At 47.4% G+C, this 17,886-nt stretch overlaps 2 protein-coding genes across 6 annotated transcripts; one reads left to right on the top strand and one right to left on the bottom strand.

Annotated features, from left to right (window-relative positions):
• Positions 1–113: 113 nt before the first annotated feature.
• ppp1r11 (protein phosphatase 1, regulatory (inhibitor) subunit 11) lies at positions 114–8,201 on the top strand. Of its 3 annotated transcripts, XR_013936179.1 has the most exons (5): positions 130–405; positions 2,333–2,441; positions 3,382–3,570; positions 7,534–7,629; positions 7,951–8,201. XR_013936179.1 is itself a non-coding variant. In XM_080485016.1 (3 exons), exons 1-3 carry the CDS (start codon positions 328–330, stop codon positions 3,564–3,566), a joined length of 372 nt encoding a protein of 123 aa, XP_080341142.1. In that variant the 5' UTR covers positions 114–327; the 3' UTR covers positions 3,567–7,036. The 3 variants fall into 3 exon arrangements, 1 of the variants encoding a protein (XP_080341142.1); XR_013936180.1 differs by lacking the exons at positions 7,534–7,629; positions 7,951–8,201 and adding an exon at positions 4,142–7,060 and having other exon boundaries at positions 3,382–3,879; XM_080485016.1 differs by lacking the exons at positions 7,534–7,629; positions 7,951–8,201 and having other exon boundaries at positions 114–405; positions 3,382–7,036.
• A 2,276-nt stretch (positions 8,202–10,477) lies between these two features.
• On the bottom strand, positions 10,478–17,711 carry cUnh6orf47 (chromosome Un C6orf47 homolog). Of its 3 annotated transcripts, none has more exons than XM_080485021.1 (3): positions 17,267–17,711; positions 15,954–17,158; positions 10,478–11,043 (listed from the first exon to the last, which is right to left on the bottom strand). In XM_080485021.1, the coding sequence occupies exon 2, from the start codon at positions 16,834–16,836 to the stop codon at positions 15,961–15,963; it is 876 nt and encodes a 291-aa protein (XP_080341147.1). In that variant the 5' UTR covers positions 16,837–17,158; positions 17,267–17,711; the 3' UTR covers positions 10,478–11,043; positions 15,954–15,960. The 3 variants fall into 3 exon arrangements, with proteins under 3 accessions (XP_080341147.1, XP_080341149.1, XP_080341148.1); XM_080485023.1 differs by having other exon boundaries at positions 10,478–11,013; XM_080485022.1 differs by having other exon boundaries at positions 17,362–17,711.
• Positions 17,712–17,886: the final 175 nt, after the last annotated feature.

Below are 17,886 nucleotides of genomic sequence, written 5' to 3'. Positions count from 1 at the left end.
AACTTCAGTTTAAGTTCAAATTCACAAAGTATCGTATATAACAGAGGTTGACAATAGTATTGGAGTTTGTGGGTAACTGCAACCGTCATGTCTGCCGGAGCTTTTGTTTTATTGTGACAGTCTATCGTTTCCGGTGTGAATTGCTCAGATCGCGTTATCCTCCTTTCTCCACAGGCTCTATAAACATCTTTATTATTCATTCTGCTTTGCAGTTTGTGGTTGACAGAACCAGGACCGGTCCTCGGAGGGTTCGGAGGGAGTTATTCCGCCTCACGCCGCTCAGATCCGGATCTTTCACGGCACCGTTAGCAGCGTTAGCATCCAGACATGGCGGAGGTTCCCGGGACGTCGAGTGAAACGATCACCGAGACGGTTCAAACCAGCACCCCGCCGCCTCCCGCACAGGTAAACCGCCCTCCACCTCTGCCGGTAAACCACCCCGCCCCCCGCACAGGCATCACATCGTGAGACGGTTCAGACCAGCACCCCGCCCCCCGACAAGTAAACCACCTTGTCTGGGCAGTGGTGGCCCAGAGGTAGGGCTCGGGAGAAGGTTCGACTCCCACAGCGGACAGGTTACCTGAGCCTGACGCTTGAACCCCGGAGCGCCCTAGTGTGGCGGCTGCCACCGCATCCCAGAAGCAGGAAGGGTCGAGGCAGAAAAACACTGGACTAATAAAATAATAACAGTGAGTGTGAGCGGGTGATAGTGAAGCCCTCTGGTACAGGTGTGTGTGTGTGTGTGTGTGTGTGTGTGTGTGTGTGTGTGTGTGTGTGTGTGTGTGTGTGTGTGTGTGTGTGTGTGTGTGTGTGTGTGTGTGTGTGTGTGTGTGTGTGTGTGTGTGTGTGTGTGTGTGTGTGTGTGTGTGTGTGTGTGTGTGTGTGTGTGAGAGACAGCCACAAGGCTTGCGCTCATCTGACACAATAGGTCACCTTCTGTTCTTTAACCTGGTGTGACTCTAGTTTGACCTCAGAGTCTGAAGGTTTATTATTGAGTTATAAAGTTGTTCAAAGTAAAGTTCAACCATTGATCAATGGAATCCAGTTTGACTCCTGGTGTCACTGTTTACAGAGATTACTGTGACGTTCCAGTGATTTCATACATTTACTGTACGTTAAGTCTGACCGTCAGTGTCTAATAATCCCATTTCTCACATGATGTACAGCCAGGATTATTCTGAATTCAAGGCTGAACACATTTGCTCAACATTACTTGTCATAATTCAGTATTTTTGACTGCAGTTGTTTTCCACTCATCAGCCTTCAAACAGATGAACATCACTCGATGTTCCTGTAGAGTCAGGACCAGAGGCCTGGACTACAGATCAGTATACCCGGGTTATCTCTCTATCACCTTGCTTGACTCACCCAGACATTTTTCGATCTTGATAAGCTTTATCGAAGCAGTTTGTCAACCTGGTAACTCAACCCAGGGTTGTCCCATCCTAATCAGTGTGTGTTCACATAAACTGGATGGAGTTTGTAGCATGTGGCCAATCACAAACCCTGCAGAGCAGCTTACACAGTGGAGGAGCAGACAACTCCGCTTCAGAAATCTGAATACAAACATATCATCCAGGACAAAAGCAACGCTGTTTCTACAACCAAAGCCACGAAGGAATGTCGCAGAAAATTCCCTTTCTAATATGATGTAACTTAATGGGATTAGACGATATTATTTCATCGGACAATATAAACTGACAGCACTGTGATCACGCAATTTCCTTTATAACAGCACAGACGCCCCTCAGTGTTCTTCCTTGAGTTGTTTTGAGGCTCCGCTCCATGTGTGAGTCCATCCATCCATCCATCCATCCATCCATCCATCCATCCATCCATCATCCCGCTCATCTGGAGCCGGTCTAAGCGTACTGTGGGCGAGAGCAGATCAACCTTCTTGGAGCTTAACGGATATGGGAACAAGTCGAGAACAAAAACTTACTTCAAAGCGTTCATTGACGAGGCTTTATTTTGAAATGTCAAAAAGTTCGCATCTATTCCTAAAAACTCTCACAGTCCACACACCAATCAGGATCTTCTAAGACTCGGCAGATCATTTTCCAAGAGATGTGATTGGTCAAGAGGCGGAGCTTTTATACTGGTTGATCTCTTGTCCAGAACATAATCTGCTCCAGACCAGGGTAGAGGTTCAGTAAGTTCCAGGGTGATTTACAAGGTAAGGAGTGAACCTGCCTTGCAGTATGGAAAACCATCGTTAACCCTGAAGTTCCTCGAGAAGAGAAATCCTGTTTCCTAGAACCTCAGGTGGAGCAGGTCCTTGTTGTGTGGTGGCACCATGAAGCAGCTTCAGATGTCCTCTGGTGTCTTTCAGGAGGGACGCAGTCTAACAATCAAGCTGAGGAAAAGAAAGACTGAGAAGAAGGTGGAGTGGTCCAGCGACACGGTGGACAACGAGCACCTGGGAAGAAGGTCCTCAAAGTGTGAGTCTGTGGCACCGACCTGTGGCACCGCTTGATTCAGGACATTAATCACCACAATCAGTAATAATAATGAAGCTGTTTAACGGGAGAACCGGACACTCTAGTTCTATTTGTGGCTGATTGTTCCCTCGACAGCCGTGTTGGGAGTCGACAAAACCGGTTCTGGAGTGCAGCGGGTTTGACATGCTGTGGTCACACGCTGTAGATAACATGAGTTTGTGAAGCTTTATTAAAAACTAAAATGATGAAACAGCAGTGGCAGCTCTTGTGTAAACTGGACCTCGGTGAAGTGGTAGACTGCAGCTCCACGCTGTTTTCATGGGACAAGTCCTTCTAACTGGTTCATATTTCTAATCAGTAAACTGGTAACCTGACGAGTCCCAGTGTCTCTGTGAGAAGAGGTGAAGCGCTGGCTGCTGCTGCCCCGGGTCAGACACGGCACTGTGGACCGAAGTGGGTTCACATACGCTTCCATGTGCCATCATGCTCCGCAAATTCAGAGTGACTCAATTAAGATATGAAAGAAACATTTATCACAATTTATTCACAAAACTCTTTCTACTGATGGAACGAGTTTTATAGAGAAACTCAAAACCAGAGCAGCAGGATTGTACAAGACCATGTGTTTACCACACACACACACACACACACACACACACACTCACTCACTCACTCACTCACTCACACACACACTCACTCCTTGGTTTAAGTTTGAGACTCTGCTTTTGTTTGCACTTTATGTTTTTAGGATCCTGTGTCTATTTATGTAGTTTTAAAGAGCTCTATAAGTAAAGGTGACTTGACACACATGCAGGTAGAAGTGATGGCGGTTGGGAAGTGATGGCGGTGGGGAAGTGATGGCGGTGGGGAAGTGATGGCGGTGGGGAAGTGATGGCGGTGGAGAGCCGCTCCGTCTCATCAAAGCTCCGTTGTGTTTCAGGCTGCTGTGTTTATGAGAAGCCGCGACAGTTTGGAGAGTCGTCCTCAGAAAGTGAGGGAGAGGACGACGACGAAGGCTGCGGCAGCGCTCACTGCATCCTGGGCCACGGCCGGAGAGGCACTGGACCGAGGGGGGGTGTGGGCAGCACAGTGCCCCCAAACTCTGGAGGCTCCCACAGCCACTGAGGAGGTCGCCGCCACCGCACACCACAGACCTGCACTCTGGTTTTCGCCTCATGCCGTGCTCCAGCCTGCAGCCGCCCCACTCTCTCTCTCTCACGCCCTCCACATGGTCAATCATTGATTCCGGCTCCTGGAACATCCTGCTGTCTGCAAGCACACTCACGTTACTCCCCTCATAGAGCCAGAAGTGGTTCTAAGAGGTTTCTGCTTCTGTCTGCAGCTCTGTAACCGACAGAGGTAGAAGATCCTTTCTCCTCAGTCTGGTCCTGATCAGTCAGTCATTTCTGGCTCAGCTTTTCTGTTTCACTCCCTTCATGTCCTCCAGTGATTGTTTCTGCTGCTTGTCTTGCTGACACGACATCTTTCAGGAGAATTCCACTTCATTCCCAGCTGGACGCAGACGGAGAGCCGGGCTCCAGCGAGCCGGGCTCCAGCGAGCCGGGCTCCAGCGAGCCGGGCTCCAGCGAGCCGGGCTCCAGCGAGCCGGGCTCCAGCGAGCCAGCCTGCAGAGTGTCTCAGAGGAATGAGCAGCTCGCTCCAGGGTGGTCCCCCTGCATGTCACGGTGGTCTCCAGCCAGGAGGGGACCACCCTGGAGCCGCTGTGGTCCGGCGTGAGACGTCCAGCTAGTTTACACTGAGACACTTATTTCAGTGCAGTGAAGGTGACGAGTCCATCAGACGTTCTGCTTCCATCACTTCAAGCCAAATAACCAAAGTTTATCATCCCTCTGATGGCACTCGGTTAAAGTTGGGCTCAATAGGACCAAACATCACCGGGTCGAACCTCAACTTCTTCAGTTCTGTGCAATCGGTTTGGAAACAGACTCGCTCATTAGCTCTCATTAAGAGCTCCTCTCACGTTGAAGAGAAGAGTTCAGCTCTGGGCTGTCGGACAGAGAACCAGACGTGGCGGTACAATAAGCTTTGAACCAGACACCATTCCAAGCTTTGACTGTAAACATGCTCACATGCATGAACCACAAGTTTACATTTAATCAGAAGTGTGTTAACCAAACCCGACACCTTCATTCTGACCTTTCAACCATCCAGGTGGAAATCCAGTGACATGTCGTCTAACCCTCCCGCTAATCATCAGCATCGCTCTACGACCCGGAGCTCCGGGTTCACGTCAGTGAGAAGGTTTTAGAGTTCTCCCCCCACCATGTCCGACGCCCCGCTAAAGGACGATTCAGTAGAACGAGCAAAGGCTTCCAGACAGGTTTGCACAGTCCTGACGGTTGATGTGCAGGGAAATCTCCTGAATGTTGCTGTGTGAGAGAGTGATCAGAGGGGTGTGTGTGGTGTGTGTGTGTGTGTGGTGTGTGTGAGCGTTCAGCTCCCAACGTGTAAATAATTGAGCACAGTGAGCTTTTAATTTATTTGCTGCTTCATGTTTGATGAGTTGCTGCGGCGGCCGTAGTGATGACGACTGAGAGAAGTGATGAGCTTCATCTTTGTCGACTCTTTTCTTCCAATCAGAGCTGATAAATGTCTCGATAGTTTCCCCGCTCAGACCAGTTGAGTTCGCTTCATTAAAGGAGAGTTGAATTGAATGTGGTCGGACAGAAAGAAGTTCTTTTCATCAGTGCACCAGGACCTGAGCTCAGAGCGCCCTCTGCAGGAGACTTTAGTTTCTATTCAGGCTCTTCCTCCTGCAGCACAGCTCACACAGACACGCACTCCGAACCAGGGGTGTCAAACATCAGGCCTGGGGGACAAAACCCGCCTGCAAGCAGGTTCAGTCCAACCCGCATAAAGAGAAGTTCCTCATTCCTCCACTAGAGGGCGCAGCATGTGGCAGTGAGCCAAGAAGAGGTGGAAATAATGTTTGTTTCTCTGGTTTTCATCAGAGGATGTCGAAGGGTTCAAACTGGTCCCAGAGTGTGATGTGCAGGTTAGCTTGCTAACTAGCTAGCCTCAGCGCTCCAGACGGATAAACACAACCAACGACGGTCCAACGAAACCGTCACGATCTAAACATTAAAGTGTCAAAATAATGAAGGTAAAAAGAATAAATGTGTGAAACTGCAGTTTATAATGTGTACACCAGGGGTCTCAATGTCTCTGAGAGTGAAGACGATGATGTCCAACACGACTAGCATTAGCATCACAGAAACGGGAGAGTTAATGTCTAAAGACATTTTGTCAAAATGATCCAATGTTCACTATTCACCTGGAACAAAGAAAAGCATTTGATATTTTATGATGTGTAAGTTTAGTCCGGCCCAGCTGAGGTGAAGGTGAAATCAGTTCCACACACACACACACACACACTGGAGCGTGTGACGGTCTCTGTGGGACACATGAGAACCACATTTCCACTGTAACTTGATGTTAAAATTAAATTTGGTCTTCATGACAATAAAACATAGTTTCTTATTTGGTCCAAAGCAGAGCTGTGAGGATCAGAGTGTGTGTGCATGCTGGAGAGTCACACACATCCCCGTGTGTGTGATCAAATTCCAGAGTAAAGAACTCGGCTGTCTAGACCTCAGTGTGACCTTTGACCTGCAGCGTCATATCAGGGGCTGGGAGCTTTTTAGACGCTGCTCTGGAGGTTTTGTTCCAGAGCGTGAGTGGAGGAGTTGCAGTCGCTCTGTGGAGCTGTGCTGTCGGTGTGACGAGGCCTGGAAGCAGGAAGCTGCTGGACCGTGGTTCTGTTTAGAAACATCCTCACAAGACTGCTGCTCTGAGCTGGTTGGGTTAGCTGCAGCGGTGTAGTGGCTCTACAGCCCCTCTGTAGTGACTCTACAGCTCCTCTATAGTGACTACAGCTCCTCTCTAGTGACTCTACAGCGTCTCTCTAGTGACTCTACAGCTCGTCTAGTGACTACAGCTCCTCTCTAGTGACTCTACAGCCTCTGGTGACTCTACAGCTCCTCTCTAGTGACTCTACTGCTCCTCTAGTGACTACAGCTCCTCTCTAGTGACTCTACAGCCTCTCTGGTGACTCTACAGCTCCTCTCTAGTGACTCTACTGCTCCTCTAGTGACTCTACAGCCTCTCTGGTGACTCTACAGCTCCTCTCTAGTGACTCTACAGCCTCTCTGTAGTGACTCTACAGCTCCTCTCTAGTGACTCTACAGCCTCTCTGTAGTGACTCTACAGCTCCTCTAGTGACTACAGCTCCTCTAGTGACTCTACAGCGCCTCTAGTGACTACAGCTCCTCTAGTGACTCTACAGCTTCTCTCTAGTGACTCTACAGCTCCTCTAGTGATTACAGCTTCTCTCTAGTGACTCTACAGCTCCTCTAGTGACTACAGCTCCTCTAGTGACTCTACAGCTTCTCTCTAGTGACTCTACAGCTCCTCTGGTGACTACATCTCCTCTCTAGTGACTCTACAGCTCCTCTAGTGACTACAGCTTCTCTCTGGTGACTCTACATCTCCTCTCTGGTGACTCTACAGGCCCCCACAACATGACATGTAAATAAAGATTTCCATCTCATTGATTTGTGCAGCAGACTCCTCCTGGTAAAAGAACCAGAATTCAATCCAAATAAAGAAAACAAACAAAGTTTCAGTCATTTACTCTCCTTGACAAACTGCTGCTTCACCTGGAGATCTGAGGTGAAGATCTGAAACTGAAGAGAACACTAGAAACATCTCAATCTCCATTTAAAATCGTTTTAAGACTGAAAATGTCTCAACCTAAAACCAAGTTTAATTACTTACCAGTTACTGTTACACATTGTTCAGGAGACACTTTTCTGTCTACGTCAAAACGTCCCGGTCCGCCTCAGGAGCTGGTTTATCTTCATTCTAAAGTTTAAACATTTGAAGTGGTGTTAAATGGTTTTGATCTGTTAGAGAGTTTCTCCCTGGATGAGCTCTGTCACTCTGAGTTCTCAGTCACTACAACATTTCAAAGTTTTCTCTAAAGCCTGAAAACACAAACACAAAGCTCCACTTCACCCTGAATCCTGTTTCAAGGTCTTGACACAACACTGTCCTGTGATGGTGATACCAGGGCCCGCCAGCAGGGGGTGTGCCACCGCAGACGTCCAGAGACTGACGCTTCCATCTCGTGCACACACGTCAGGACTGCACCTGTTGGACTCTGCAGGTAGTTTGAAATCCGGGTGTCAAACCTCCAGCAGCCCACGGGGCGACGCAGAGAAGTTCAATACTCACAAAAGAAATGAACAATTGTTTATATTAATCCAAAGGAAGTGAAGGATTTAGGTATTTCAGTTTTAGAGTGAAAACTTAACTGCTGATCAGCAGGGACGCTAGCCAATTAGCATTAGCATTCAAGTTGAAACCTGAAGAAAAACGATGCTTTTCATGAGATATTTCATCTTCTCCTGAGTTCTCACACCAACATTAGGATAAATCACTGACCACAGCTCCATGTGGCTGCAGCTGATTGACCTTTGACCCCCAGACCTGCGTGTGACCCTCCACGTTATGGGGCAGACCTGCGGCGCTGCATGATGTGAACACCACGTTCACATCTGGAGTCACCTGAAACTCCCTGCAGACGTTCATCTTCACCTTCGTCACCTTCTGCTGGTTCTCTTGGTTCTACTGGCTCTGGGACGTTCACACCTTCTCTGTTCTGGCACTGCTAATTCACACGTCTGTAGATTCTACTGAGAGCAGATTTAATGTGAAATAAACTTTTGAACTGTGCTCAAAGTGGCGTCGTTCTTTCTTCAAACATCAGGCCCGCGTCCTAGCATTAGCATCGCCGCTATGGAACCTGAGGAAGAGATTTTAGCGACGGCAGTCTGAAGAGAACAGAAATCTTTCTGCACGTTTTATAACATAAGATTAATCAAATGAAGTTTTACTGCCTTTTTGGGTCCAACCAGAGAAAATAGTGTCAACAGGGGATGGGTTGTTTGTTTGTTTTTAAATAATGACGACCATCATTACGACCACACGATGACAAATCCAGTTTTTCTTTAGAACATTCTTTACCTCCACCCATTACCCCCCAGGTAAAACACCAGTCAATAACTCACTGAAACTTTCTATTTTCTTTAATTTAGTTATTCTCTAGTCCACAGAGGAGCTGTAGAGTCACTACAGAGGAGCTGTAGAGTCACTAGAGAGGAGCTGTAGTCACTAGAGAGGAGCTGTAGAGTCACTAGAGGAGCTGTAGAGTCACTACAGATTACCTGTAGAATCACTACAGAGGAGCTGTAGAGTCACTAGAGAGGAGCTGTAGAGTCACTAGAGGAGCTGTAGAGTCACTACAGATTACCTGTAGAATCACTACAGAGGAGCTGTAGAGTCACTACAGAGGAGCTGTAGAGTCACTAGAGGAGCTGTAGAGTCACTACAGAGGAGCTGTAGAGTCACTAGAGGAACTGTAGTCACTAGAGGAGCTGTAGAGTCACTACAGATTACCTGTAGAATCACTACAGAGGAGCTGTAGTCACTAGAGGAGCTGTAGAGTCACTAGAGAGGAGCTGTAGAGTCACTAGAGGAGCTGTAGAGTCACTACAGAGGAGCTGTAGTCACTACAGAGGAGCTGTAGAGTCACTGCAGATTAGTTGTAGAGTCACTAGAGAGGAGCTGTAGAGTCACTACAGAGGAGCTGTAGTCACTACAGAGGAGCTGTAGAGTCACTGCAGATTAGTTGTAGAGTCACTAGAGGAGCTGTAGAGTCACTGCAGATTAGTTGTAGAGTCACTAGAGGAGCTGTAGAGTCACTACAGAGGAATTGGAGAGTCACTAGAGAGGAGCTGTAGAGTCACTAGAGGAGCTGTAGTCACTAGAGGAGCTGTGGAGTCACATGTGGCTTCACAGCTGGAGTTTGCAGAGCTCTAGCTCATGTCTAACATCACACTCTGCAGGACCTGCCTTGACATTTAAAAAACATGTTCTCTTCATCACACCAGGAATAAATGAAGACCCAGAGACTTTTCAGATTTGATCCTCCAAAACAATATATTGTACATGAGAATCGTTTACAAACATTTGGGTTTGACCAAAAGGCAGTAAAATGTTGAGTTAGGAATAAATCTATGGCCTCTTCTTCCCTGTGATCAACACAAACTCTGATTCAGGTCAATGTGGTCTTGCTGTGCTAAAGTGAGCAGTCAGATGCTGGGATTAGTGTCCTGGTGTATTAATGTCTCTGTGCTGAAGCTGCTGTCCTCCGAGCATCAGACCTGCTCCTCCCCCATCATACAGCCCATCCAGTGAGTCCAGACCGCTGAGCCCGGCTCTAAACACTGGACCTCTACTGCAGAACATTCATCTTAGAAAACATGCTGAAGCAGACGGAAACCACTGCGGTGTGCAAAAACATGCCACAATAACCACGCCCTTTACATGGCTGTGCCTCACTAAAGTGTAGTTCATCACAGACCTGGAGGGACAGGAAGTGACGGTTCATATCAGTGGTATGTGACGTCACAAAGGACGACGTAAGGCAGAACCAAGCGGTGCCAGGGTACAGTCAGTGAGCTGCTGCTGTGGGTGATGAAGATTAAACCGTGCCTACATTCCACAGCAGGAGCTTCAAACTCCCGCTCCACCGCCAACACACACAGTACACACAATGTTAGGAGCTTCACACTGGGGGTGTGTGTGTGTGTGTGTGTGTGTGTGTGTGTGTGTAGTTGAGGAGTGTGTGTGTGTGTGTGTGTGTGTGTGTGTGTGTGTGTGTGTAGTTGAGGAGTGTGTGTGTGCAGTTGAGGAGTGTGTTGTGTGTAGAACTGGAGCTGATGAGTAACAGATCTCCGACACTCAGAAACATGGCGAGGTTAACAATAAAGTACAACTATATGATAGAGTTGAAGTAGAGTCTTTGTCCTTTCAGAACGGGGAGCATGTGGATTCTCCTGGGGGGGGGGGGGGGGGGGGGGGGGGGGGGGGAACCTCCCAGCAGGACACTTTGTGCTTCACATCGGTCAGAAGCCCAAACCACCGGGGGGGGGGGGGGGGGGGGGGGGGGGGGGATGAAGAAGGATTCAGGTCAGTGTGTAAGGCCTCGTCACAGACGTCTACTCCGTCCAACTCCTCAAGACCTCCGTCAGCTCCTCCAGGTCTCGTCCTTCTCCAGAAAGTGTTTGAGACTGCTGGAGCTCTTCCTCATCCTCATCCTCCCCTCCGAGGATCAAGAAAGTTTTAACCTGCAAGTTTCTTCTTCTTCTTTTCAGCTGAGCCTCAGATTCTGAATGGGTTTAAGCATATTGAACTTGATGATGAAAGAAGTCTGATGATCACCCGTCGTCCCAGCTTGTCAGGGTTTAAGAAAACGACTCGGGTCTCTCTGTCTCACGCTCGCAGTGTCGTTTCCCTTACATGTGACGAAATTAAAAGTAAATACAGGTGAAGGTAGTGTTATAAGCTCTCTGTCCTCAATAAAGTGACCCAACTCAAGCTTGTGTGACGAGTGGAAATGAGCAGGAAGAGTCCAGAGTGGCCGTGGAGCAGTGGAGCAGTGGAACGCTCTGCAGGGCAGGAGGACAGCAGGAGGACTCGTCTCCACCTGCAGGACAGCAGGAGGACTCGTCTCCACCTGCAGGACAGACACAGGACAGGACATGAGCTGCTGGAGGAGTGAAACCACACTTATTTTCTTTTTACTGAACTTTATAAGAAACATTCTGCAAACAACTGGTACCCATACGAATATGTCGCGCACACTCCTCTTCACACATATCCACTGAGATGCTTCACCACTCTCACAGACATCATCGAAAACATCTCAACAAAAATAATCCATACCTATACTTGTACTTGAATAAAGTATGTCTTGGCTTAATGAACAAACAATATTACCGGTGCCACAGATAAAGTAAAATAAATCAACACACTTCACCTTCTGTAGCTATGAACTCAGGGATTTACACAATATACACATCAGATTAAGTCTAAGCTAATTTGTTTAATATATTCAATCCAGTTTTTTTTAAAGTGTCCTCCAGTCTCACAGGAAAAGTTAACTTTTTCATCCCATATATGTCATGTCTGATATCAACCCAGTCTTCAACATTAGGAACCTCTGTCTTCAACCACTTCCTGGTACTCGCCCTTTTACTTGCTATCAGCATCATTCTAAAGATGTATTTATCACCAAAGTAAGTTTCTTCTCTCCACCGCCTCACAAGTTTCTCTCTGAACTCTGTTTTCTAGTCTTACTTTAAATTCTGCTGTGGACATTTTTCTTGCTCTGTCCTCGACAGTAGTAATGGATGTTTTTCTGTCGTACTGTAGTAGTTTTCTGTTGTCAGACAGTGACATCTGGTGGTCACACATGGTAAGTACCAGAATAATTTGACATACAAATCACTAAATTTAAATCACATGACCAAAGGACTACAGCTCCTCTCTACACACACACACACACACACACACACACACACACACACACACACACACACACACACACACACACACACACACACACACACACACACACACACACACACACACACACACACACACACACACACACACACACACACACACACGAAAGGTGCTTCTGAAGTTGCTTGTTCTCTGTCATCATTTGCTCAAACTCTCAAAATCATGTTTTTCTTTTGTTGTTGCTTCTTTGTTAATTCATGTTCCTGCTTCACGTTACTGTCTAGATAGAGCTGCTCAGGCTGGTTAATCTAGAAAATCATGTTACTGTCTAGATAGAGCTGCTCAGGCTGGTTAATCTAATCTAATCTAACAGTTGGAAAGTATTTGGATCAGTGTGATAACTGCAAATTATATATGTAGCACGAACAAGGATATTGCATGTTATCCCCTCCCCCCTCCCCCCTCTCCCTCAGTCTTCTCTCTTCTCTTCTCTCTCTCTTTGAGCGTTCCCCCCCCGGTCGTGTACGGCAGCCATGCCAACTTCTAATAAAGCAGCAGCAGGAGGAGACTCCAGGTCTCTTCCTGTTCAAGAACAAAAACTGTTCTGACTCCGGAGGTTCTAGATCACATCATATTGTTGGCCCAAGCTGCCGAACAGGACAAGGGGAAAAATGAATAAACAAATAAATAAATTTCTTCAGTTTGTTTGCAGTCAGTCATCTTGACAGGAACAAATGTGATATCTTACACAAAAAAAGATATTCTGGTTTATACAGCTCATGAAACATTAAAAAAAACGCCCGTGATACTTGGCATGGCAGTGGTTAATATTTAGAATCCTATAGTTGAAGTAACATGTATTTTTGAGCTCTATGGTGTATTTATGTACAGATTTTCATTCTGAGAACAAACACGGTTTCATGTAACACAATCGGACTGATTAAAGTTGCCAAAGATTGAAGTGAAAGTATGTGGCTGTGTGCTCGGTTCAGGGTTTGATTCCAGGACTTTTGGAGCTGCTGGATGTACTGCCAAGAGGAGAAACAGCCTGTAGGCTTCTGTGGCATTGAAAGAGATACTCACTTTTAATAACTGATAAGAGGTACAACTTCTATTGTAACAATCCTTGTCTTATTGAAGTAAAATGTATGAAGAGAAATCTGAAGCAACTCCTCTGACCAGTTACGTGACGTTACCAAGGACAGAACAGTACAACAGACCTGGGGCCTCATTTATAGAAGTTGTTTACGCACAAAACAGAGCGCGAGATTCGTCCGCCAATTCCCACGCAAACGCTGTGATTTATGAAAATAAAATATAATCAGTATGCATACTTGGATACTTGTGCAGGCACAGTCTGGAGGTGTGGGAAACTGCTGGCGCAGATGGTGAGTTGGTGAATCGAAGCCAGATGGAGGAACATGGAAAGCTCAATATGTTCTGTTACAGCAGCAGAATAAAGGAGATATCGTTCCTAATAACTTAAACAATATTGTTACGATATCTGTTCTCAACCATAATGGCAGCCATGGAATTTATTTTGAATATATCAAACATGAAATCCTAATTTCAATGGTACTTTATAATAAGTCTCATCTTTCTTTTAAACCATCGGTTTTCCTTCTATTCCTGCTGTATTCCTGAGAGATGGAGATGAACTGCAGCTTGTTGGGACGAGTTATAAAACTGCTGCATTGACCAGCAGCATCCATCCATCTTCTTCGTTTCCAAATGGTGGGGGTGTCAGTCTGAGCACCGTCACCCAGATCACATTGCACCATTAAAAACCTTCCTGCAGGTGGAGAGCCCACAGGAAGGTGGAGAGCCCACAGGAAGGTGGAGAGCCCACGGGAACGTCCAGCAACAATGATCCATAAAAAATGCTCATAATGAGGAAACACATCTCCTCTGTGGACTAACTGTCCACAGATCATCAGACTGTTTGGTCATAGAGGAGAAACATGGAGACATCGACACGTTCTCACCTGGAAAACGCTGGAAGAAGTCTGACAAACTCTGATCTTTGTTCTAGCAGGGACGTGGAACAACGTGGAACAACCAAGGTAACATTTATAATTGTTCCAGCAGACATTAATGTTTTACTCTGGTTAAATAAATTCTCTCATTGGATGTGGTCATGATAAATCACTGGTTTGAAGCAGCAGAGAATCAGTCAATCCTTCAGTTCAGTCTGCGGTTCAGGCGGTTTCACACTTCTGCTCTGGTAACACGATCAAAACACTTTCAACAGGGTCTTACTGTGTGGCTTTCCACCCCCTCGTCTTACAGAGTCTGAATTAGATGCACTAAAATAGCAGAACATAAAGATACTGTGTCATCAGTTCAGCCTCACACTGATGAGGAAACCTGTGCTGGTTCAACCCAAAGATTACACTGAAGCCATGACTGGACACACCGAGACATATCTTTGCTCTTCAACCAAACCTACATTAGGAACACACTTTATGTGAAAACCGATTTCAAAGAGGATGTTGCCTCCTCAAGCTGAATTTCTGTTTTGACTCTTTTCTGTATTTCTGCAGACATAATATAAATCAACGATAAAACCATTTGAGGTGACAGTCATGCTCAATCATATACTAAAAGTAGAACGGGAGGCAGAGCTTTGAGCTCTCAGGCTTCTCTCAGGAGGAACCAGCTCCCAGTTTCAGTCCGGGAGGCTGACGCCTTCCCTACTTTGAAGGTTCAGTTTACGACTTTTCTATTTAATCAATCTTACAGTCGGAGCTGCTTCAAGACACCCTAGACCATTTTCTAGTGACGCTGCTAAAGACATCTTGTACACGAATGTCCAATCAGAAACACACACGGTTAAAAAAACCTGAGAAAAAGAACCCAGTTGCTTTTGTTCTAAAGTGTGCCCAAGAAGAGAAAGAGTACCGTTATTTGGACGTACAGCACCAAATCACAAACATCCTAACCTGAGGTGTTAGTCATGTTGTGATCATGGTCGGGTTGTTCGGTATACCGGTACTGTATTGGTATCACGGTACTGACTCCTTTCAAACGATACTATACTGGGCCCGGCTGGTACCGGTATCTTTTTTTATTTATTTTATTTTCCCCTTCGCCGTGGAGCGTCACTGTTGTAATTTGCACCGAGGAGAGTAAGTTGGTCTCTCTTAGGGCTTTTCCACCAACAACAACCAGGTTCTAGTTCAGGGCCGGTACCAGAGCCAGTTCTTAAATGAGCACCGCCAAAGAACCGGTTCTTTTTCCACCGTTAACGGAGCCAGTGAGAGCCATGTCATCGCGTCACTCCAAAACGTGATACGTCACTGATTTCACCAGCTGACAGCCTCGTCCAGGAACCAGGAGACGGACTGGATCAGTGGTTTAGTCCGGGTCGCTCCATCTAGTCTGACCTGAACCTCTGATGCAGAACAAAGATCCAGAAGACATTACGTCTCTTCTGGTCTCTAGTAACAAACCATTTAAAGACATTTGTCCTCCTTAAGACAGGCTGGATCTAATGACATTTTTTGTGTTCTCTTTTTATTTGGAAAAGTATCGAAAAGTATCGAAAGTATCCAACTACATGGTGGTATCGATACCGATATCACCACTACATGGTGGTATCGATACCGATACCAAAATGTTGGTATTGTGACCACACTAGATCATGGTACTGAACATTAGCTCAGATTTATCCAACATGGCGCAGCCCGAACTGCCGTGGAAACAAACTAATCATTTCATTCTCCTTTGAAGAAAAGACTAAACACCGGTTCTGTTCCTGTGGACTGACTGCAGAATGTTTCTGACACTGTAGAGGCACTGAAACTATTGATAGATGAGAATGTGGTGCCGATGGTTTGCCTGATTTTATGGACAACAGGTGGTTTCCCCTCGGCCGTAATCCTGCTGCACAGACATGCAAAGTCCTTTCTAATTCTGGTTAAAAAGCACGTTAACATTGTGACTGGAGGACAGTTCCAGTCCTGGTGGCTGTGTGTTAGAGTTTTCAGTGTTTTGTCTTTTTCATTTCGTTATTGTGATCTTTAAAGTCAACCACGATTCATCCCAGGTTTAAATCTGAAACCAATTCCTTTCTCAAAAAGGTTGAATCTACTTTACCAGAACAATGGAGAGACTCACCTTCATTTTAGTTGATCTTCACCTTGTCTTTGGCCAACAGGAGCTGCTCCTTCCCGTCTTTCATTTCATCAGCCTCGTTCGTCTCTTCATCCAGCCTTTCTTCAGTGTCCTCGTCCACCCCGAGGATCACACTCTGTCGGACGCTGACGGAGATCACCACTGCCTGAATGATCCCATAGATCAATGCAAACTGAGGCAAATACTCCTGAATCAAACCGAGTAATCCTGCCATTCCGACAGCGGAGACGAAAAACATGGCCATCCCATGGAACCAGAGCCTCAAGGGCCCCTGGACCCCCAGAACCTCCAGGACCAGCTTGGTGGGGGGGGACACGGTCCAGAGGAAGCCCACCACGAACAGGTCGAAGAGGTGTCGCAAGAAGTTGAAGCAGATCTCGTAGTGCTCTGGGATGATGTCCGCTGTCCAGCTGTTCATGAAGAGTCGAAACGGAGACGTCAGCGGAGAGGGCGGCGTGGGAGACGGAGGAGGAGTATCATAGTCAGAAAAGTCTCCGTCCACATCTCCGTCCCACGGATCTCCACTCCGAACACCGTGTTTCCTCCGTCTCAGTCCACTCTGCTCAGTGCTCCTCAACCCAAGGTAGGACGTAGGCAGGTATCGATTCCACCAGCTGGACACTTTGACCTCTGCGCCGACATCTTTGACCTCCAGCTGCTGGATCTTCTCCGGGGCCTCCCAGTACTCCTCCACTGGACTACTCTGCTCGCCCTGACGCCTCCACCCTCCCCACATCCACGAGGTCCAGGAACCCCCACCCGGTGGCTTCTGCCCCCGGGGTATCCCAGCAGGCGTGTGCTGGGGGTCGGCTCTGCCGCCCCAGGAGCGCAGCCACCCCCAAGCCCTGCCAGCCAGAGCCGTCATGGCTGAAATAAAGACGGCCGCTTCCTCTACTCGACCCTGCTTGGCAGCTCAAGGATCCAGGGGAACAGCACACATGAGCTGTCGAGTCAGCGGAAAAGTGGAAATACTTGTGGGCAGAATCAAGTCTCTGGGCCAGACACACCCGAGGGTGTGCTGGAGCTCTGCAACACGCCCCCAACTGCCCCAACTACCCCTCCAGGCCCTGGAGGAAATGACCGTGACACCAACAACTTGTGCTCTGCATGCTTGTTCTCTCCGGACTCACAGACTGGTTCAGATGAGGAAGAGTGTGATGAAGAGTGTGAGGAAGAGTGTGAGATACCTGCAGAAGAAATAAACACTTTAGTTCATCTCCTCACCTCCAAACTGCTTCAACATCTGGCAGCTCGGACTCCTCCGGGCTGCCAGGAGCTCCGAGTCCTGTTCCCACCTGGATCGATGATCGATCGATAGAAAAACAGACTTTAAACTCCGCTTCTCTCCTTCCACGTCAACATCACGGCTGTTAGCTCCTCGCGGGCTAACCTGCTCAAACTCAGCCCGGACAACGGCCTCTGGTCCGGAACAGTCCTCAAACTACACCCGGGACAGCACCGGGACTCCGGGAGCCGAGGAAAGACTGAACTGGAGAGTTAAAGTGGAAGAAAAGAGCAAAACACGGAGCTGAGAGCACCGAGCGGAGCTAACCGATCTGCTAGCATGAAACCGCACACACACACACACAGCTACACACACTTCCGGCTGAGAACACACACACGCGCGCGCGCACACAGAGTTTGACCACCAGAGTTCCTATTGTCTGTCTTGTCCATGCTGCTCTGGCCTCTTTATTGGAGATCTTGTTTCTCTGGAGACAGTTTGTTAAACATCATGAAGGTTCGTTCAGTTTGACCTTCAGGTCTTCCTACAGGAACAGACCGGAGCTCATTTGTTCTAATAAAGTGGACAGAGGTGTGTGTCTGTGTGTGTGTGTGTGTGTGTGTGTCCCACCGAGGCTGACATTAAGAAAACGGCCCGTCACCGGAACATTTATGGCAGAGGTGTCCAAAC

Source organism: Lipophrys pholis (assembly GCF_963383615.2).
Source record: "Lipophrys pholis genome assembly, chromosome: 17".
NCBI classification, from domain to species: domain Eukaryota; kingdom Metazoa; phylum Chordata; class Actinopteri; order Blenniiformes; family Blenniidae; genus Lipophrys; species Lipophrys pholis.
Note: the sequence above shows the minus strand (reverse complement) of the source record. Positions and strands in the feature narration are given on the sequence as shown.